A 23,747-nucleotide genomic window follows, 5' to 3' on the forward strand; every position below is an offset into this window, starting at 1 on the left:
TTGGCCAAAATGCACGGTAAGAAATACAGTACACATGTTAATTGGTTTATGGTACACTTAAAGAAAACTTTTAAATTTACAGTTAAAAACTGCCAGCTGTGGTTGCCCGAAATGTACCATTAATAAGATGGTGACCATTTAATTAAATGATATAAATGATTTTAAGTCACAGTAGTGACAACAGAATGACACATATTTAGAAAATTATTCCAAAGAGCATTTAATGGAAGCAAGGGAATCTGACCATTTGTACAAAGGAGTTAATATGCCCAAAGTCACAAGTTTGTTTACCTGTTGTTTACCTTTTTTTGTGTAGAGTCTTTTTTAATGGGATTTTAAATGACAGATTTTAGTGTGGACATTTTTGGACCCCCCTCTATCTCAATTAGGCTACAGCTTGCAAAATCTTTAATTCATATCCATAGCCAGAAGCCTAATGATGACAGGAGCAGCTGGGCTCATATTTAATCCTTAATCTTTTTTTGGTTATGTCTTTTTATTGCTTTTAATAGTTTATGTAAAATATTATGAAACCAGGAGAGGTGCAAAATGATAAACTGCACTTTCGTGTGTTAAAGGTGCTGCTCATAAGAATTCTCTGATGATGACACGCCACTCGCTCCTCTTGATCGTGTTGCCGGAGTAAAACAACACGTGAGCATCTCTGTAAAAGACTGAGGGTTTCATGATGACATGCCCAAATGATCTTTGGCGGTTGAGGTTTGGAGAGCGCACTTCTCTCGCTGAGGACTGTCCATTCGCTGCTGTGAATATAAGCAAGACTAGACAGAACTTTGATGTTCTTTTTGAGATTCGAGAGATTTTTCTTCATCATCTTAATACTGGCAGCAAATATCTCAACAATATCATCAGTCACTTACGCGCAGTGGAGGACAGCGCTCGCAAGCTCCATTCAACGGAGAGGCGTTCAACTGACACCCGATGTGAGCGGTGTCACCCCCGGCGGACATTTAGGATGCAGAGATCACCTGTGGAGGATGCCAACTGCCTCTCAAGATACTTCTTTTGGTAAGACTGTACTGGAAAATGTAATGTTTTGTGTGCGTTGACTAAGAAACCTAAGCATGTTTGCCTATGAAGTTTTTTTGTTTTGTTTTGCGAAGAGCACTTGGAAACCTGATGAGTTTGCACATCCATTCAAACACTTCCATAAGATTTTCAACAACAAACTAAACAAGCCAAATTACGGAACAGAATATTTTGGCAACATTCTTTTCATTCAGCACTAATTTCAGTAGCACTGTAAAGCCTTATGCATGATAAAATGTAATGCTGAACTGGCTGCATAATGGCTTTTATTCACACATTTTTGTGTCATGGAGTGTTTTTCAGAACTGTGTATAATTATAGACTAGAAAACAACTTCACTGACTAACTCCAACAATCAACTCCAATTAATTAAAAATGCTTTTCTAGGTAACTTTCCAACATCTGTTCTCCGTTTGCAGGTGGACAAACCCAATTATGAGAAAGGGTTTTAAGGAGAAACTCAGGCCATCAGATGTTTATCAAGCTCCAAGTCAAGATACAGCAGATGTCCTTGCAGAACGTTTGGAGAAGTTAGTATTTGCATTTTCAGCTCCTCTTGACACATTACTCAATTTATAATGCATTTAAACACGTTTTTATTTCCATCTTAGTAATTAAAATGCGTTGCTGGCTATTTCATTTCCAATTACAATTCATTTGTAATTTGAATTTACATGGATAGCTTTATATATACATATATATAAACCCTTTAGTACCATTTTAATTAATGACAGGTAACATTGCCTATTTAAAATAATACTGTATATATTGTTTTACCCCCTTTATTGTGGCCTTAATCATTGCAATTTATTTATAAGGGTCTCTTCTATATAGCGTCCAGAACTAGCATGTAAGAATAGTGACTCACACTTTTCTGAAGTAAGCAAATTAACACAATTAAGTTACCCAAAAGAACTCACAGCCTTGGTCTCTATTGTGACATTCAGTGTCCTCAAAGGTCCTGTTACTCGACAGAGCCAAATATCACACCTCTCAGACACAGTGGTTGTGTGATGCTTTTGACAAAAGAAGGGAAAGAGAAGAATAAAATAAACAGGACACCCCCTTAAATGTCACCCTGTCTATTCCTGTGAAGTTCCCCCCATGCCATGTCTCACATAAACCACAATACATTCATGCCAGTGCCCTGCTAATGGCATCAAATATGACCTTTTAAAGTGCCAGGCCCCTGGTGAGTGATCGATGATGGGCATTTCTTTTATTCCTCTAATGTGCTGTACTGCTGGGAATTTGAACTTTTTATTCCATTAACATGTTTGTCAAGGTCCCTTTGCTCTGTTTAATTAGTTAGCTAAATCACCCAGGATATACAGGAGTGCTCCAAACAATGTGGACCATAGCAGTTTTATTGTGGCTGGGTAGGTGGATGCAAAGGGCTGTTTAACTGTTCCATTCAATTTCCCTCTCTCCCTACACAGAGAATGGGACAGAGAAGTTGCTTCTGGTAGGAAAAACCCCAGTCTCCTGCGAGCACTTGCACGATGCTTCATACAACCTTTTCTGTTATTTGGCGTCCTCCTATATATAGGTGTAAGTCTCCAAATAGTTTCCATGTGTGTGTACCACTTTTTTTTTGTTTTTTTTTTGTTCTTGGATTTGAGTGCTAATCTCAATACTAATCTGTAAATACAATGGCTTGGCGATTTGGTGAAGAAATGTACAACAGAGTCCAAAAGCATGAAGTGTATATATGCTAATTATTTGCACATGGGTGGATATTGCTGGCTCACTGGTTTGAAGAAATGTGATGCTGTGTATTGCACAGTGCAGTGTGACTATTTCAGTGTCCACAGCTCAGAGAAGATGCTGACAGCATCTATGATGTAATCTCTTAGTAGATTTCCTTTCACTTGTTTTTATTTATTTAATACATTTTTAGTAGATGTGCAAATGCTTTAAAATTGACATTTTTAGTGTAGATTTTCTGTAAATAGCACTTATCAGTTTGTTAATTATACATATAATATTCAGAAATCCAGATTTCAGGCTTTGCATTATGCAGTCGTCATGAAAATCTGAAGATATGTACTGTAGTCTTTGTTCAGTCATTTCTCTGACTGTTTTTCAGGAGGCCACAAAAACAGTGCAGCCACAGCTTTTAGGGCGGATCATTGCATCATTTGACCCAGCCCATGAACCAGAGCGAGCCATGGGCTACTTTCTTGCATTGGGCCTTGGCTTACTATTCACTGCCCGGTTTCTCTTGCTCCAACCAGCCATGTTTGGACTACACCGCTTGGGCATGCAGATCAGAATTGCACTTTTTAGCATAATCTACAAAAAGGTTTGTATCCAGTTATCACCGTTATCTGTCCCTGATCAGTTTTGTTTTTGCCCACTGAATGGTTAAAATTTGGACCATCAATAGCACAAAATATTCAAATACACATTTTATGTATGTATTTCTCCCAACTTTGATCCTTAGACTTTGAAACTTTCCAGCCGAGTCCTGGACAAGATCAGCACAGGTCAACTGGTCAGTCTGATGTCAGCCAACCTGGGGAAGTTTGATCAGGCAAGTGTGAGAAGAGCAAATCACCACAGATTTCTATATGGGTCACATGGCCCTGTGAGATTTGGAAGGTTATTAAATTGATCAAGACTGCTTTAAAATATATTGCTTTACACAAGCATAACTTCTTAATCATAAACCAAAGATGTTTTTATGTTTGTAACACATGGATAGAATATTATAAATGATGCTTCAGAAGGGAGGATGGCTGAATTCTGAAACCCCTTAGGAAGGTAGAGCCCAGGTGTTGAATATTGAAACTCCCTGCAAGTGCTCTGAAGCAATTAACACTTGTATTGCATGTGGGCTGAAATGGTCCCCATCCTTCGGAATGTGTAAGCTGGCTTTGAAATATGTAGCCTTTGCAAATGTGAGGAACAGAATGTAATATTTGTGTTCTAACTTTTCTTAATGGTGTTTTTAGATATGTGTGGCTCTGTATACCTGGTATATTTTTCACAGTTATCCAAAGAATTATGGCATCTAGCAGACACATAAGGAATGTGCATAAATACCAGATGAAAGAAGAGTATGAATTTCATATCATGCTCTTTTACAAGTTACGTAAATTTCTAAGTTTCAGCTCTGTGATCCTTCCATTTTTGGACATATAATATGCAAGCAACTAGGGCCAATCCAAACACTGTGAATTAGATACTAAAGTTTAATACAATCCCCAATCTTGTATTTGTTGTACCATAATGCAAATCGATTTCTTTTGTTTTCCTTTTTGGTACAGAGCCTGGGAATGGCCCATTTTGTATGGATATCACCATTGCAATGCATCCTGTGTACAGGGCTTATCTGGGAACTCATTGATGTCAATAGCTTCTGTGCACTTGCTGCCATCTCTTTACTCGGTGTCTTGCAGGCCTTTCTGTCACATAAAATGGGCCCTTACAAGTAAGTTTTAAATTTACTGTCAGCCTACTTCCAAACACTGATAGGTGAATCTTTCCCAAAGATGCTTCAAATGCACTGTACAATTGTTTTTATAACAACATGTTTATTTCCATTAATTTTCCATAATTTCGGTCATTTTTACCAAGTTGTATTTTCCAGGAGTTTTCAGAGTTTCAACTCAAATTTCTTCATTAGTATTTAAATTTAAAGTGGTCAAAAAGTGCAACAAATGTGTCACTGCATGTCATAACTTTGCCACCACATTAACTGCACTTAAAATTGTATGCAGCAATTGAAGCAAGTCTTCATTAAATGGCTTAATTTTTTTATAGAGTGACAGACTCAAACTTGCACAGATTTGTTTGAGAGTTGTCTCTCCATGTTTTGTTTTTTGTTTTTTTGTTTTTTTTTGCTCCCACAGAAACACACATTCCAGTTGTGATAAATGCTGGTTACACTCTTTGAAGAGTTTGGACAGGTAGTTCAGTTCTGATCGTGTAATCAAGAGGCTGGTTAGCCTTGTGCTTTTGAGAAATGTAAACAATGTCTGTCAAAAATGCTACAGAGACAGATTATCACACAGTGTAGCTCAATTCAATATGTATGCAGTCTATGTCCAGTGCCTTCACTCATGAGACATAAGGCTTTTAGGCTCTGCTACCATACTTAGTCACATGTATTAAACACCCACAGCTCATTGTAGTGGTTATTATGTAAAGAACATGGAGTGCTATAAGCACAGACAGATCATTTCAATATTCTACCTCTTTTATTTGTTCTTCATCAGAGCACAAAAAGTAATACTGACCAATAAGCGCTTGGCTCTGACCTCAGAGATCATGGAGAACTTGCATTCGGTGAAGGCCTATGGCTGGGAGGAGATAATGGAGACCCTCATCAAAAACATAAGACAGTAAGACCTGATGTTACACACAGCTCACACAATGGCTGTAACTCAATTCATTTAACGTAATAGTTCACCTAAAATGAAAATCTTGTCACCATTTACACACCATGATGTTGCTCTTTACCATGCAGTTATAATGAGTGGGGGACTGGGAATATAGTGCAATATTCAAGTCTTCTGAAGTCATACGGTAGATTTGTGTGAGATTTAAAGGTATAGTTCACCCAAAAATGAAAATTAATTCATTATTTACTCACCCTCATCTTGTTATAAACAAGATCTTGTTATATAAAAAATTCATTTTTTGCTACACAAAGGGAGAAATTTAGAAAAAATGTTTAGTGGATGGTGACTACCTCTTCAAATTTCAAAAGGATGCAAAAGTTTAATTCAAATCTAATAAATTATTAAATGTGACACATGCCTTGTTCTGAAGGCATATGATAAGGTTTGGTGAGAAATAAACTGAAATATAATTTATTATTTAGTGAAAATCTTGACTGACCATTGCTCTCCTGTGCACGTTCATGAAAGTTCACGAGAGCAGCAGTTAGGCTGCGAGATGAGGTGTTCAAGCGAAAACTTCCTTGTTATGTACAATCGGACAATCACACAGATATATAACAGCAGAAAACACAACACAGTTGCACACAAACCAGAGAATCAAACTCACAAAACATGTTTGAAGAGTTTGAAGTTGAAGAGGAGATCCATTTCTATGCCCACCTTTATTTGTATGTACTGGAGTCCTCGGAAATCAAACTGAAAGAGATGGATTATACTGTGAATTATATTTTTGCATCTTTTTAAAGTTTGAAGAGGTAGTCACTATCCACTGCCATTGTGACATCTCTGAGAAGAAAATGTAATCAGAATTTCTCCCTTTGTATACCAAAAAAAAAACAAGTCATGCTGGTTTGGAACAAGACGAGGGTAAGTAAATAATGATTTTTCATTTTTGGGTGACTATGCCTTTGATATTAATTTAGCCTTGTTCATATGAGATTATAGATCTGAAGAGTAGGGTTGTATTAGAGACAATTGTAGCCACAGTCTTTCTCTGTTTCTCTGTAGTATTACATTTACGGTTGCACACGCTGTGCCTTTGTGTTTTTGTTATCAGCTCAGTCTTGGTGAATCAATGTGCCGTTGTTCTTTTTTAGCTTTTTGATATCTTATGACACAGTCTCCAATTATCCTACCCATCAGGCATTCCCCTTCAGTTTTTCTTTCCTTTTTTCCATAAACTGTTTTTTAGGGATGAGGTAAAGTTGACCAGGAAGATTGGCTCCCTGCGCTACTTCTACAGCTCAGCCTACTTTTTCTCAGCCATCTTTGTGATTGTGGCAGCAGTGGTACCTCATGCCCTCAGCCGCGGTATCAACCTACGTCGCATATTCACCACTCTCTCCTACTGTATGGTGCTGCGTATGACTGTCACTCGACAACTGCCCGGCTCCATCCAGATGTGGTATGACACCATGCGGCTAATTTGGAAGATTGAAGTGAGTGCACACACTCTACAAGTGAGACTGAAAAATGTGAGACCTATTCTCACACTGCCCTAGGTTACGTAATGCAATTGTGGATATATTATTACTACTATACAATGCTAAATTCTGAACTGCTCTATTATAATTCTTAAGAGTATTTTTCTTGGCATCATTATATTGTTGTATAATGTTGTAAAAACTGTACTGCATTTTGAGAGAATACGGGCATTAATGTAATCTTGCCTGAATACAAAACTGTAACCAAAACATTACCCTGTGTTATTTATTTCCTTAAGGAATTTCTCAGTAAGGAAGAATACAAGTTAATGGAGTACGATCTCAGCATCACAGAGCTGGAACTTAAAAATGTGACTGCTTCTTGGGATGAGGTACAGTTATGCATTCACATCTTTAAAGATATAGTTCATCCAAAGATGAAAATTTGGTCATCATTCACTCACCGTCTTGTTGTTCCAAATGCATATGACTAACTTTCTTCCTTGGTACACGAAAGGAGATGTTAGGCAGTATGTTAGTCTCAGTCACTATTCACTTTCATTGTATCTTTTTCCATACAATGAAAGTGAATGGTGACTGAATCTGTCATTCTGCCATACATATAATTTTGTGTTCCACGGTATGGAATGATATGAGGGTGAGTAAATGGTGACAGAATTTTCATTTTGGGTGAACTGTCCCTTTAAGATTAAATAATGAGCATAATGTATAATTTATACCCACGTTGTGTGTTCCTACAACACATACACTGACGCTCAGACATTTTTGTATTTGTTTGTTTCAATTTGTTTGTGATCCAAAGTACATATTCTAGAACTTTCAGTTATTATATTGTCCACTCCTCCTCCTGTTGTTTAAGTGGTCTTATCTGTGGGCATTTTGAGCTTTAGCCACTGAATGTTCCATGACATGATATTGTCCTTATGTTATGTATAATTTTAAATTGAATTATCTCCGCTGTACTTAACCTTATTGCCTTGGCTCAAATTCCCCACTAAATAACCAGAAAAACACAAAATGTTCTTTGCTCAACATATTTATACTTCTGTAAAAAGACTGAGAGGAATAATCTGGGCTATATGACTTATTGCATTCACCCTCACTATTACGCAACAATTCACTTTTCATGTGGAGGGTCTTTTCACAGATTGAGAAGCAGGTTTAGAGAACTAATTGCTGTGCCCTTTGTTAACTGTTTTTCACTTTATTTGAATATGAATTGCATGCTCTATTCAGTAGCTACAAGGCCAGTGACTTACAGTATAAAGCCTAACTGAGGTCAATGATTAAGCCAGAGTCAGGCCCTTTATCATTCTGGAAGGATCTCATCATCCCTTCATTGTGGGAACATGTATAGAGAACCAGCAAAAACTGCTTGTGTTTCAATGAGTGACGTATATATATATTTTTTCTCTAAACTAGCTCTTACCAGGCACTGGTGTTTTACTAGAATTACATGATATTTTAAACCTAAAACTCACTACAAAGCATTTTTATATCAAGTTTAAGATGGAAGTTCAAGCAACTTGATTAGTCTTTTTACCACTCAAAGATAATCAATAGAACCACCCTAAAATAATAGATACCTGTCTGAATTGAATGATGCAATTGGTTTCTTTAATTGGGTCTTCCCAACATCCACATTCAATCTGCTTGAACAATCAAACATAGGCATGTGTTTGTGTTAATGCAGTTGTTTTACCATTGTTTTCTCAGGGCACTGGTGAACTTTTGGAAAGGATCAAACAGGAGAACAAAGCTAATGGCCACCCCAATGGAGATGCTGGTCTCTTCTTCACCAACCTGTATGTGGCTCCTGTACTGAAGGATATCAGCTTGAGACTAAAGAAAGGAGATATGTTAGCTGTTGCTGGTTCAATGGGATCTGGGAAGGTATGAACAGTTGCCATTTCTGTTCAGTCGAAATCTGTAATTTAATAAAATTTTAATTTTGTTATTATTTTTCTAAATGTATACATTTTAAGGATGTGAAAATTTAATTGTAGAAATGTAATAATTTCTTTTTAAACCACACTGTTTTTCAGCTGTTGGCAAGTCAAAAATTAGTGTAGGAAAAGGGTTAACCAATAGAAAGAGATCATAGGAAATAAAGTGAAGCAATGAAGGCAGCCATGCAAAACACCGCAGTGTGAGGAGTCCTGAAAACACTTTAATAAGCTCAAATGTAATCTGAAATATAAAAGAATGGGTGAAGTGAGCTGTTAAAGAGAGAGCAAACATTTGCAAAAAGGAAATTGAAAGCTGAACTATTGTTCAGACATAACGTCTATATTTATAGAGCTCATTGTTGATGACCATCCTTGGGGAGCTGGTTCCCTCCGCTGGGAAGATTCGACACAGCGGTCGAATCTCCTACTCCTCCCAAACAGCCTGGATCATGCCCGGCACCATCCGAGACAACATCCTCTTTGGCCTGACCTATGATGAGTATCGATATAAGAGTGTGGTCAAATCATGCCAGCTTGAAGAGGTATTGACAAATAAATGCTCTTCTATTTACTCATTGTTTTTTCTCATTCTTTCTCTCGCTCTCTCTTTCTAATTTACATTTCAAACCCTCTATCTATATCGCCAGACCTCACTCATCTGTTTTCTCAACCTAACAAGTCATCCGTTTTGTCCCCTCTCATGTTATTTGGGTCCTGCTCTGTCCCTGTTTCTGTCTCTATACTATCTCTCTGTCTCTGTCTCTGTCTCTGTCTCTCTCTCTCTTTCTCTCTCTCAATCTTTCTTATTCAATCTCTAGATGGAATGTTCACCTGGCTGGTGAACTGAGAACCTTTGTTAGATGTAGAACTGTGTCATATTACACTGCTCAATGTGGTTTTCTCCCCCTCAATCTCTTGATACCAAATCAGCCAATCAAGTGCAACTATCAGTAGCTGGTGTGTTGAGTGACAGGCCTCTTGTTTAATTGAGTCTTATGTGAAAGGCCAGTCAGTGGGGAAAACTGCTGAGAACACATTCATGTCCAAGCACTAGGCTGACGTGTGAGGTAATATCTGTGCCAGTGGCTGAGATATGTCTTGTGTCAGCAGGGAAATATCGCAAGGCTTAAAGGCAATACATTTTTATTTATTTATTTTTCAAAAGATGATAAAAGCAAACATGGAATGATTTGGGGATAACAAAACAAAAAGCTTAACTACAAAAATTCCTAATGTTTTGAAAATTAGATGGCCTTGAGCAGTGGTTCTTACCTGGTGGGTAATAATCCAAAAGGGTCACGGATAGCTGGGTGAAAACCTTGCTACAGTAAATGCATATAACAAAATGCAAAAAAACATATAATTGTGCATAGCTAGAATAACATACTAAAAATAAATGGTCATATCAACTTTGTAAAAATCTTCCCATACTTTTTTTTGTTGGTGTGTGATATTATGGTGCAAATTCATCTCTCACTTAGATAAAGCTTGCCAAATAAAGCTGTTCTAGCTGTTATCTAAAAACCCAGAAGAGAATTCTCCATGGATTTTCCTATGTGTTTTGTATTTATGAGTAAAATGTCTGTGGTAATTAAACATTAAGAGACATGGACGTTTTGTTCTATAATATAAATTACACACAGTCATACCCCAAATGCGAATTTTGAAATGCTGTTTTATTTTTTGTTTTTTGTGATAAAATGTTTTATTGATTCATACAGTGCACAAAGAAAAGGAAAACATATACACTCACCTAAAGGATTATTAGGAACACCTGTTCAATTTCTCATTAATGCAATTATCTAATCAACCAATCACATGTCAGTTGCTTCAATGCATTTAGGGGTGTGGTCCTGGTCAAGACAATCTCCTGAACTCCAAACTGAATGTCAGAATGGGAAAGAAAGGTGATTTAAGCAATTTTGAGCGTGGCATGGTTGTTGGTGCCAGACGGGCCGGTCTGAGTATTTCACAATCTGCTCAGTTACTGGGATTTTCACACACAACCATTTCTAGGGTTTACAAAGAATGGTGTGAAAAGGGAAAAACATCCAGTATGCGGCAGTCCTGTGGGCTGAAAATGCCTTGTTGATGCTAGAGGTCAGAGGAGAATGGGCCGACTGATTCAAGCTGATAGAAGAGCAACTTTGCCTGAAATAACCACTCGTTACAACCGAGGTATGCAGCAAAGCATTTGTGAAGCCACAACACGCACAACCTTGAGGCGGATGGGCTACAACAGCAGAAGACCCAACCGGGTACCACTCATCTCCACTACAAATAGGAAAAAGAGGCTACAATTTGCAAGAGCTCACCAAAATTGGACAGTTGAAGACTGGAAAAATGTTGCCTGGTCTGATGAGTCTCGATTTCTGTTGAGACATTCAGATGGTAGAGTCAGAATTTGGCGTAAACGGAATGAGAACATGGATCCATCATGCCTTGTTACCACTGTGCAGGCTGGTGGTGGTGGTGTAATGGTGTGGGGGATGTTTTCTTGGCACACTTTAGGCCCCTTAGTGCCAATTGGGCATCGTTTAAATGCCACGGCCTACCTGAGCATTGTTTCTGACCATGTCCATCCCTTTATGGCCACCATGTACCCATCCTCTAATGGCTACTTCCAGCAGGATAATGCACCATGTCACAAAGCTCGAATCATTTCAAATTGGTTTCTTGAACATGACAATGTTAGTACATTTTACTGTACTAAAATGGCCCCCACAGTCACCAGATCTCAACCCAATAGAGCATCTTTGGGATGTGGTGGAACGGGAGCTTCGTGCCCTGGATGTGCATCCCACAAATCTCCATCAACTGCAAGATGCTATCCTATCAATATGGGCCAACATTTCTAAAGAATGCTTTCAGCACCTTGTTGAATCAATGCCACGTGGAATTAAGGCAGTTCTGAAGGCGAAAGGGGGTCAAACACAGTATTAGTATGGTGTTCCTAATAATCCTTTAGGTGAGTGTATACACATTTGAATCAACATTTAACCCCCACTATTACTCCTCCCCCTCCCAATCCCCAACCCCACCCTGACCCTCAACAAACATTCCTGTGGTCACACATGAGTATATACACACACAAAAAAATTACAATTAAAAGTTTTATAATAAATGCACAATAAAATTACAATACATTTTTTTATAATAATCACTCACATTTATAACTATACCTCTCTCCACTGCTCCTCCCCGAGAGCCCTCCAAGAATGCCAAATAGTTGCCCCATTTCCCAACAAACGAATTCAAGTTCCCCAATCTTCTAGATGACAATTCCTCGAAAGCTGCCACCCTCCCCATCTCCGTGCACCGGAGCACCATTAAAAAAAAAGTACGTTGCTTCAAAGCAGTTTCAGAATTCACAATTGGGGCATGATTTGTTTTATTTATGTTGTAGAACAAAATGTCCATATATCTTAAAGTAATAATTACCATACCCCTTATTTTACTCAAATCCAAAACTGCCATTGTAAAAACTCATAGGAAGGTCTGAGTTCATTGGAATTTTTTGTGAACAAAAACTACACAAGGTAAAAGAAAGTAAGACCCAAACAAGATTTAACGTTCTTTAAGACGTTGATATTGATGTTGGGTCACCACTTCACTAAAATCTTTGTCTAGGAGCGAAAACATTTGAGAACCTCTGGCCTAGATATGTTCAATCTTATTAACACAATGTGGTTTCTGAATGTTGAACTAGACCCCATTTTTATCATAGAGGGGGAAGTGATCCTATTTCCCCACCAAACAAAGCATGTTTTCAAAGAAAATAGTGATTACAAGCTAAATTGATGAGTTTGTTAAAAAACATCCAGACAACAGAAGATCTTAAAGAGCAGAGTAAGGTGGCTATTGTGATTACTGTGGTGGGCAAGACCATTACAAAGTTGTGTGAGTAGCTAGTTTTTGTGTACTAACTAGCATGAAGCTTGTATTTTATTGTTATTTTTCTGTTTAATTAGTCTTTTTCAATGTATGCTGAAAGATCAAGTGTGAGATGTTTACAGTTTCACAGAATACTTACACACAAACTTGAAAAAAGCTTAAAATGCTAACGTCTAAGCTAACAGGATCTAATAAATGGATTTGTGGAGCCTTTTAAATGTAAAGCGGAAAAGCCCATCTGGCTGCACCATTGACAGAGTTTAGTGGGCTTGTGTTATACATGTATTTCCTTTGTTACACTGATATATTAGCATTTCAGTCCCCATTCATATTGTATCTGGGCAGTAAACTACCCCAGCATTTCCACCTTTGAGACAGCAGTTCTCTAGTCTAGTACTCCCCACTGATGTGTTTGTCTAGGGAGTCTGTCTCAATCAAATTGTATCACTTTTATTTTTAATGCTTCTATGGATAGTGAGAGCTGATGACAAGGTAAGAAATTCCTTAACAGAGAATCATTCATCTGAATGTTAGTGTTTGTGGTGTTCCCAGTCATTGTTGTCAAGAAGTCTATTTCTATTTTCTATATCTACAGTGCATCCAGAAAGTATTCAGAGCGCTTCACTTTTTCCACATTTTGTTATGTTACAGCCTTATTCCAAAATTTATTAAATTCATTATTTTCCACAAAATTCTACAAATAATACCCCATAATGACAATGTGAAAGAAGTTTGTTTCACTGTAGGGATGGTTTTGGCCAGGTTATGAACGGTGCCTGGTTTCCTCCAGACATGATGCTTGCCAATCAATCTTGTCAATCTTTGTTTCATCAGACCAGAGAATTTTGTTTCTCATGCTATGTGAGTCCTTCAGGTGCCTTTTGCAAACTCCAGGCGGGCTGTCTTTTACTGAGGAGAAGCTTCCGTCTGGCCACTCTACCATACAGGTGGTCACTTGGTCACCTCCCTGACTAAGGCCCTTCTCCCCCAATCGCTCAGTTTGGCCGGACGGCCAGCTCTAGGAAGAGTCCTGGTGGTTCCAAACTTCTTCCATTTATGGATGATGGAGGCCACTGTGCTCATTGGGACCTTCTATGTTGCAGAAACTGTTCTGTACCCTTCCCCAGATCTGTGCTGTCTCAGAGGTCTACAGACAATTTCTTGGACTTCTTGGCTTGGTTTGTGCTCTGACATGCACTGTTAACTGTGGGACAGGTGTGTGCCTTTCCAAATCATGTCCAATCAACTGAATTTACCACAGGTGGACTCCAATCAAGTTGTAGAAACATCTCAAGGATGATCAGTGGAAACAGGATGCACCTGAGCTCAATTTTGAGTGTCATGGCAAAGGCTGTGAATACCTATGTACATGTGATGTTTTTTCATTTTTTATTTTTAATAAATTTGCAAAGATTTCAAACAAACTTCTTTCACGTTGTCATTATGGGGTATTGTTTGTAGAATTTTGAGGAAAATAATGAATTTAATCCATTTTGGAATAAGGCTGTAACATAACAAAGTGTGGAATAATTGAAGCGCTGTGAATACTTTCCAGATGCACTGTATTTCTGCATGTGTCGTATGTATGTATGTGTCTGTGTACTTCAGAGTAATGCAGAATAGAATAACATCAGTCATGGTGGTCCACATTCCCTACTCACATGCGACTGAATATGAAAGTGACTACTTTTGAAATGTGTTTGTGCTTTTGATCAATATTTCCCCTACTTTGTGTCTTGGTATTGTCTGTTTTATGTTTAGGATCTGGCTACTCTGCCTGAGAAGGATAAGACACCTATGGCTGAGGGGGGTTTAAATCTGAGTGGAGGTCAGAAGGCACGTGTGGCTTTGGCCAGGTATGTCAATGTAACAGATAACCTGTCAAGTTAACCTGACCTGAACATCTCTCAACTCTTCAGGTATACTCCAGCACCTGTAGGCCATGCTAGGGCACATTTAACTCATTACAGTCCCATGCTTCATTCACCAGTTTTCAATGGTTGCTCTTTCCCACAAAACATTTAGGGAAGAATGTAAATTTCATATGACATATTTATGACTAAAACAAAACATTGTTATACTGTACCTTTTTTTTTTTATTTATTTATTTTTTAAATAGCCATAAACGGAATATTAAATACAGTACAATTTAATCATACAATTCTTGCAACTATAAACCAAATAAGATTAGAGTTTGACAAACTCTTTATTGCCTTCAATATTGTTTATGTGAGAGCTACCCTGACTCAGTGCTCATGTGCATTACATAATGTTATTTAGCATGATATATGCTGTATTGTTAGCAAGCCATATTCAGTTGTACTCTAGATAGGGTACAACAGGGCTAAAGGCTCTGCAGGGTAAAAGGCTCCATTGATTTGATTAGTTACATTAAGGTTGATTTTGAGGCAATTTTATCTAATTTATAATATTTTTTTAAATGATGCATATTTATATAGCTAATGAAAACCCTTGAAATTAACAAATTTCTTTTCAGACAAAATGCTTTATTATCATTTCAGTTTTGTTGAAGGTCAATAAATCAAACATTTTTCAATAACTGTCCAGTAAGTGTAGGGATAGTATTTGTAACCCCTGTTGCAGGGGTTAAAGGCCCTATAAAACACAATGTTTTTTTTAAAGTTGGGTGAATAGATTTGTTATGAAAAATGTTCGAAGTGGGCTCACATTGACTCATTCAATCATAATAGAGATTAGGTTGTTCATACAATACTTGAGATGTTATAACATGTCAAATGTATTTGAAAATGACAGGAAATGGTTAACCTTTTTCTGAAGCAGTTATTTTGAGTAAGCATCAGCTTAATTTGTTACTCAAAAAAGCATCTATGTGTCTCAAAATAATTTGCAATAGTTGACAAATTGTGCAGTATAACTATTGCCCCTATATCTACACAATATCACTATAAACCCCATAGGGGCTTTTACCCCAAGTGAGGGGTAAAAAGCTCCCACACCATTTAAAAAAAAAAAAGAATTTTAATCTAAACAACCTTCCGTTATTATTTATTTTCACACAAATTAATTATTTTTAGTTTTTTCCTTGATACATTTTGTGACCAGAAATAAAAGCTACTTTTCCTTAAGGGGTGCCTTTAGCCCCTTTGTACCCTACAATTTTTAAAAATTATTTTGGAAATGTTAAATTAACATTACTTTATCTGGACAGGGCTGTATATAGAGATGCTGATGTTTACCTGCTTGATGCACCTTTTACTCACCTGGATATTGCAACAGAAAAAGAGATATTTGACAAGTATGTATATCACATTATTTTTTAGCATAAATAGTGAGTAATCAGCTTCATTTTCAGAATGGATTGATTGATTTTACTAAATAAAATATGAATATAGCAACAATTTATATTATATTTTGCATTGTGACTTGGTTTTGCTTTTTGATCTTGCCTACTTTTTGACTTGGTAGTTATAAGGGGCCATTCAGACTGAACACGTTCTTGTGCTAAAGAACGCTAGACGCATAATAACGAATTGTACAAAACGCAGTCTCAAGACATGATTTTAAAAGTTATTTTTAACTTGACATGGCATCTAAAAAAGTGGCACTCCTGTATGAGATTCTGAAAAAACAGCAAGATGCAGTGCAATGGTCCAAGACATCCGTCTAGCACATGAAATTAGTACACAATAGTAAAACAATTGAAAAACAGCATAGACGAACAGACGAACAGCCCTTTAGTCTGCATCACTGGATTTTTCCAGCCAACAGGTTAATATTTGATTCAAGCTTCCAATTGGAATCCAGCTAATTTTAACCTTTCTAAAGCAAAGTCCAGTCCTGAATGGTGATGACTTACCAATGGAATAGACTAACTCAACCAAAGTTGGCAGCCCATTTTATATTGGAGTTGATCTTAGCTTGACTGTGATGTATAACTTCATTGTCTTGTTCATGTCTTTACTCAGATGTCTGTGTAAGCTGATGGCCTCCAAGACACGCATCTTGGTAACCAATAAGATTGACCACTTGAAGCGGGCCGATAAGATCCTGCTGCTCCACAATGGTGAAAGTTTCTTCTACGGCACCTTTTCCGAGCTTCAATCAGAGCGACCTGATTTCAGCTCTTTGCTTCTGGGTTTGGAGGCCTATGACAATATCAACGCAGAGCGTCGTTGCTCCATCCTCACAGAGACTCTCCGCCGTGTCTCAGTAGATGAAAGCGCAGGCATACGACATGATCGCCCCTCCTATCGTCAGGTGCCCCCCTCCAAGCCCATGTACATAGATGAACGAAAATCCTCAGTAATCCTGAACCCTCTTGGAGCAGCTCGTAAAGCATCCTTCATTCAGGTACCAGAGGAAGAGGTACGACGGACGTTACCTGACAGAAAGTTCTCTTTGGTACCTGAGAACGAGCTAGTAGATGAGTCCTTTATAGGGAGTGATGTATATCATAATCATGGAGTGCACATGGCAGGTCAGAGAAGACAATCAGTGTTAGCCTTCATGACCAATACACAAAGCCAGGGCCGACGTGACCACCTTCAGTCGTCTTTCCGTCGACGGCTCTCTGTTGTGCCGCAGAGTGAACTGGCATCTGAGCTGGACATCTATACCCGCCGCCTGTCAAACAGTGCCTATGACATAACTGGGGTGCTAGAGGAAGAAAACACTGAGGTGACCTTACTTTTAACAAGTTCCTTTTCCATTAAAGTGTGTAATTTCTGCACCACTAGCGTCAACAAATAGAATTACAAAAATATTGATTTCAAGATTTCAAAAAACTCCCTCTTCTGCCATTGGTCAGACAAACAGACAGACCTGCACCAAACTCACACTATTGGTTTAACGAGTATTGCTATGTCAGGCTAGTCAGGGTGCTCAAACAAACAGAGCAATGTTTTGATAGCACCATATTATTTACACATTACAGGGAAATCTACCTATAAATGGATTACATGTAGATTTCGCAGCATTTTAAGCTGGCATACAAGTATATTAACATCAGAAAAATGGCATGCATCACCTTTAAGGACAAATTCTCTAACTTTTGTTTATTAATTACATTATATTGATGGTGTCCTTAGACTTTAACTACTTTATTTTTCTTTTATTTGTAGGCATGCTTAGTTGATGAAATAGATGAAATAGAGGAGACATTTGAAACGACAAAATGGAACACATATGTCAGATATGTGTCGAATAACAAAAGTCTTCTTTATGTTCTGATCTTCATCCTCATTATTGCTGCAATTGAGGTAAATGCAATATTTGTTGTGTATGTTTTGTGAATATATTTTGAGTCATGTGCTGCATTACAGAAGACCATTGTCATAACTGATGTGCGTAACTAAACGGAATTGCAAAAATGATTGTTGTTAGTCAGGTTTTCCCTGAACTCTCCTATTGTCTTCCACTGGTTGGCAATGTTTTGATGGTGCCACAGAGCCACAATTACACTTTTCAGGGAAATCAGCCTACTTATTCTAGTCTCTGTGTATTAACTTCAATAAGGACTTCAGCATGTATTTTCTCCCCAGACCTTTTATTTTAGGTTTAGCAATCCTATTGATATATTTTGTGTTTTTAGGTTGCAGGCTCTGTAGCAGGGATTTTTCTGATAACTGGGTAAGCCTTTTTATTCCTTACCTCATTTTAGTAGCAGAGGCTTGAGATTATTTTGAATTTTGTGAAGCTTTTTATGGATAGTTTGACTTGTACGCATAAGAAAACTCTTTAGTTGTGAACCACACTTCAGTAATAGTGCTAATTACATTTTTTATCATTCTTTCATTTTCTTACAGTGAACTTTGGAAAGAGGAGCATCACCGCTCTGAGCCAAATTTGACAAAATACTCCAACTTGTCATCACCTGAAAAAAACTATGCCATCATTGTGACCCCCACCAGCAACTATTACATTCTCTACATCTATGTAGCCACTTCAGAGAGCCTCCTGGCTATGGGATTTTTCAGGGGTCTTCCGCTTGTCCACACCATGATCACAATATCCAAGAAACTGCACCAGAAGATGTTGCGTGCTGTCCTCGGGGCACCAATGTCTGTGCTCAATACCATGAAGACAGGTCAATGTTCTGTTGGGCTAGAATAAGCAGAAGTAAACCTTTTTGACACAGCTCCATTTTTTTAAGTCTTGCTTTATTATTTGTATCCTACTGTAATTTTTGCAGGTCGAATCATGAATAGGTTCACCAAAGACATGGCCACAATTGACGACATGCTTCCTCTGCTCATGTTTGACTTTGTCCAGGTTTGTGACTTATTTGACAAACATTTATTGTTGTAAGCATTACTTATTAGATAGGTTTAGTGTAGCTTTGCTCAGTCTTGCATCTGGAAATCTACCTTTGCAGATCTACCTTTCCCTGCAAAGTTTAGTTCTAGCATTAATTATCAACACATCTGAATCAGCTAATCATGGCTGAATCCCAATTCATGTACTATGTATACTACAGTAACGTACCACATCAGGATTAAATCTGATGTGTGTCATTTTTTAGATGTTACAATTCTTTCTCGTACCCCAACTTTATATGCAGAATCAATTATAAGTAATACACATTAAGTTGATTTCACCAAAAAAATCAACATTGTGTAACATTGTGGCTCTGTTGCGCTGTTAAACCATTCCTCATTATGTTTGAGCAGCCTATCTAGCCCTGCACATCAACATTGGCTAATCCAATGAAGTAAATTTGAGGTGGGTTTATCTGTTTGTATAGTTTGTAAAGATGTATGTAAGACTCCATCACCTACTCAGAATGTAGTTTTAGTGTGTAGAAGAAGAATTGGGATTCAGCCATATCTTTGGTTTGGAACTGAACTATGCAGGATGGTAAATCTCCAGGGTTTAACCTCCAGCAATAAATTTGACTTCACACAACTTGAACTGATGAACTGATGACCAAATTAACTGTAATATTACCAAATTAATTGAATTGGTAAAGGTTTAGACTTTAGACTTCACTGTTCTTTCTACAGTTGACTGTGGTGGTGGTAGGATGTATTCTCGTGGTGTCCATCGTGCGGCCGTACATATTTCTTGCGGCTACTCCCCTTGCCATCATTTTCATTGTGATGAGGAAGTACTTTCTGCGTACGGGTCAACAGCTGAAGCAGCTGGAGACAGAAGGTAAGGCCAGATAGGAAGCGTTCTTTGCATGCAGTTTTATGTTTATGTTTATGCAGGCTAATGATCAGTTGGCAAAGGGATTTCTGATGCACTTTTGTGTGCATGGTATATTTCTTTGAATGTAATGATGAGTGTGCTGGTGTATGGCTTGCTGCCAGGGGCGAGAAGGCCAGTTAATCAGGGCACTGATGGAAGGTCAGTGCTAGGTCCGAAAACAGGGGAGGAGCAGAGGATGGATGAGTCAACCAGAAAGGGAAAGGATATCTCAGAGGAAGTGGCATTGGGCGTTGGGTCAGAGCTTGGTCTCTCTCCATCAATCAACTATGGTCAGCTAGTAGTCAGAGGCATCATACACCTATTCTGTTTTGAGGGGATACAGGGTATTCAGTGGTAGTGCTGGCTCTTGTACTGCCTCTCTTGCTGCATTAGGATAAAGAAATATAAATATACAGTTGCAATCAAAATGTTGTAATCCCCCTGACCAGTAATACATTCTGGTGATGTGAATCAAAACACATCAACTAAAACCTCAGTAAATAGTAAAAGTTTTTAATACACATATGAGTGATTTTGAGGACAAACAGTTCAGTGTACCCACATTTTTAACTAAAAAATGACTAATTCTCTCCAAAAATGACTAATTCTCTCCACAAATGACTAATTCTCTCCACAAATTACGTCAGTAATTTGCGGAGCATCCTTTACCCTTAATAACATCAAATAAATGTTTCAGGTAAGTGTTCTCAGTCTTCGGACACCTCTCTATTGGAATCATTGACATTCTTTGGCTTCTGTGCTGCCACTGCTTCCTTGAAATCCCAACAAAGATTTTCAATGGGATTTTATTGATGGACTGAAAGGGCTATTCAAGGACACTCCACGACCTATCCCTAAACCAGATTTTGGACAACTTGGATACTTGGTGTTATTGTCTCGCTGGAAAGTCCAGTGATCACCGAGTTTCAATTTACTCACTGAAGGCATAAAATGTTTTCCAAAATGGCCTGATCTGAAAGAATACATAGCGCTAGTCACATTGTCAGGATAGCCATTTCCTGCAGCCGCAAAACACCCCATAACAGGACTGACCCACCTCCATGCTTGACGTAGGGATGGTGTCGTTCTTGTCATCTTGATTGCTAAAAAATTCAAAGAAAATCTAACATAAAACAAAGGCATTCTGTGAAAACTCAAAATACAGTTTTTAAATATATATGTTATTTATTGAAGCAAAAAAGGGATTCAGCTGGACTAGACACACACAGGTCTGGTTACTGCAAGCCCGTTCAATCAAATCAACAATATATGGTGCTGTACTTAGTCTTACTCAGTGAGAGCTTGCGACCAATTTACAGCACCTGGCGTTCCTCCCCCCTCCACCAACTGCGATATCACTGCCTCCAGTCTGATGCATCCATCTGTAAAATGAAGGGAGAGAGAAATTGGATGAATGTAAAATTGGTCCTCCACAGTGCACTTTTCACCTGTGTAAATACCTATTGACACTGCTTCGTCCACTGGAATGGGTCTGGAACTCCCTTTTTAGTGAGATCAGTCAGCGGGCTGGTGACATCCGAATAATTAGGCACAAACCTTCTATAATAGCCAGCCAGCCCCAGGAACTGTCTCATCTCCTTTTTGGTCTTGGGTCTTGGGCAGGTCGCAATCACCGCAGTTTGGGGACACACCTGTCCATGGCCCAAGTGGAACCCCAGTTACTGTTCCTCCACCCGTCCAACTGCGCATTTCTTGGGGTTTGCCATGAGTCCCGTCCATCACAGCGACCTCAGAACAACCCTCAGATGCTGCATGTGCCACTGCCAATCATTACGGTATATACTGATGTCATCCAGATATCCAGCGGCGTAAGCAAAGTGTGGTCTGAGGACTCAGTCCATAAGGTGCTGAAATGCACCTGGGGCCCCAAACAAACCGTGTGGAAGCATAAAAAATTAGTGTAAGATAAACGGTGTGGAGAAGGCCGTATTGTGTCACAGGATATTAGTGTTAAGGGATCTGCCAATAACCCTTTGTCAAATCTAGTGCTGTATAAAAGCGAGCTGTGCCCCATCGATTGAGCAACTCATCAATATGAGGCATTGGGTATGCTTCAAATTTAGACACCGCATTGACTTCACTCTAATCCACATAGAACCTTACAGACCTGTCGCTCTAAGGAACTAGAACAACCTGGCACTGTGGGATTCCTCTATTACTCCCATTTCAATCATTACATCTAATTCTTCCCAAGCAATTTTCTTTTTGTGCTTGAGCAGTCGGTACACCAGGTGCCGTCTCAATGTGGTGCTGGATGAGGTTTGTACGACCCGGCATAGGAGAAAACACATCTGCAAATTCTTTTTGCAAGTTAGCAACCTCTGAGCCTTGTTACAGTGAGAAGTAGTCTCCACAAGTGACTGGGACAACATGAATGGCATTTAAGTTCACCTCCATTGAGCATGCCGCGCGGCCTCTGCCCACACAGCAGCTCAAATGGCAAAAACTATGTGGAGGCTTGCTGGACCTCTCGCACTGCAAAAAAACGGGGTTCGAGTAATTCATCCCAATTTCTAGCATCCTCGTGCATAAAATACGAATCCTATTTTTCAGGGTTTTATTAAATCGTCCCACCAACCCATCTGTTTGTGGATGGTAAACACTGCTGCAAATTGATTTAATACCCAATAATTCATACAGTTTGCATAGTGTTCATGACATAAATGTACTGCTTCTAGATATCACGTTGCATAGTCCACCAGAACCAATACAAAGTGTTGTTTGTGTGCTGTCCACTCAAATGGCCCGATGAGGTTCATGGCAATTCTATCGAAGGGGACCTTGATTAACAGAAGGGGGCGCAATGGTGCTCTTGGTGTAGCCTGTGGATTCACCAGCTGACATTCACGGCATGCTGCACACCACCTGCGAACATCCCTGTGAATGCCCAGCCAATAGAATCAGGCCATTAGTTGGTTCAGTGTCTTTTCCTGCCCTAAGTGACCATACATTGGATTATAATGAGCAGTCTGGAATAGCATTTCCTATGAAGGTATATCTTGCAGCGATATTGGCATGCCATGTTGGAGTGGAATCCAGAACAATGGGTCATCACCCACTGGTGTGTTAATTTATGAAGGGTACAAGGAGATTACTTCCGGTCTCAAAAGTTTTATTGTTTGTGCCCAGTTTGTGCCCTGCATGTGTCCTGCATGTGTACGTGGAAAGGACGTGGATGCTGAGAAAGAGTAATCAGCTCTTTATATCCTGGGCTGACTCTAAGGACAAGCCTATATCACGCCAGCGTTTGTCTCATTGGGTGGTGGAGGTTATTATATTAAGTTATAATAGCACTGGTATGCAGACTCCAGGTTCATTTCACAAGAGGCATGTCCACCTCATGGCTGCTGTTTAAGGGTATTTCAGTCCAGGACATTTATGCTGTGGTGAACTGGGGGTTGCCTCACACATATGTGAGATTTTACAGACTGGACGTTACAGAGCCTTCACTGGCTCATACGGTCCTTAGCAAGAATAGGTCTGATACGGATGTATAATCGCACACATAAAGGCTCAGTTTTAATAGGCTTAAATGATCTCATTCAATAACTATTCCTTTATGGCAATATAGTTTGGAAATGTTTCATATAACATTTGAGTCAGTCAGCTTCGGACAGCATATCTGCAATCTGGGAGTTGTCCATTTCCAATAGTGAGATACCGAACAAATGTTTGAATGAGAATGTAAGGTTACATATGTAACTCCTGTGCAGCAGCGCGGGGAAGAAATAAGCTGAGAATGATGTAAAGGCAGGTGACAGTGGCTTACATTAGGAAGGCAGGGCTTCCTGGTCACTGCTGTGACATGT

The 23,747-nt window shown here is 38.8% G+C and overlaps 1 protein-coding gene across 1 annotated transcript in view; it reads left to right on the forward strand.

Annotated features, from left to right (window-relative positions):
- The first annotated feature begins 716 nt into the window (after nt 1-716).
- The window catches only part of cftr (CF transmembrane conductance regulator), a 32,342-nt gene continuing 9,311 nt past the window's right edge, over nt 717-23,747 (forward strand). Inside the window, exons 1-19 of the mRNA XM_052097342.1 lie at nt 717-1,029; nt 1,470-1,580; nt 2,490-2,601; nt 3,140-3,355; nt 3,497-3,586; nt 4,323-4,486; nt 5,274-5,399; nt 6,652-6,898; nt 7,183-7,275; nt 8,621-8,797; nt 9,204-9,395; nt 14,509-14,603; nt 15,938-16,024; nt 16,695-17,406; nt 17,850-17,987; nt 18,320-18,357; nt 18,534-18,814; nt 18,920-18,999; nt 19,731-19,881. Coding sequence (XP_051953302.1) covers nt 977-1,029; nt 1,470-1,580; nt 2,490-2,601; nt 3,140-3,355; nt 3,497-3,586; nt 4,323-4,486; nt 5,274-5,399; nt 6,652-6,898; nt 7,183-7,275; nt 8,621-8,797; nt 9,204-9,395; nt 14,509-14,603; nt 15,938-16,024; nt 16,695-17,406; nt 17,850-17,987; nt 18,320-18,357; nt 18,534-18,814; nt 18,920-18,999; nt 19,731-19,881 — 3,163 coding nt within the window. The 5' untranslated portion in view covers nt 717-976. The remainder of the gene's footprint in view (nt 1,030-1,469; nt 1,581-2,489; nt 2,602-3,139; nt 3,356-3,496; nt 3,587-4,322; nt 4,487-5,273; nt 5,400-6,651; nt 6,899-7,182; nt 7,276-8,620; nt 8,798-9,203; nt 9,396-14,508; nt 14,604-15,937; nt 16,025-16,694; nt 17,407-17,849; nt 17,988-18,319; nt 18,358-18,533; nt 18,815-18,919; nt 19,000-19,730; nt 19,882-23,747) is intronic.

This window comes from Xyrauchen texanus, chromosome 29, assembly GCF_025860055.1.
Source record: "Xyrauchen texanus isolate HMW12.3.18 chromosome 29, RBS_HiC_50CHRs, whole genome shotgun sequence".
NCBI lineage: Eukaryota > Metazoa > Chordata > Actinopteri > Cypriniformes > Catostomidae > Xyrauchen > Xyrauchen texanus.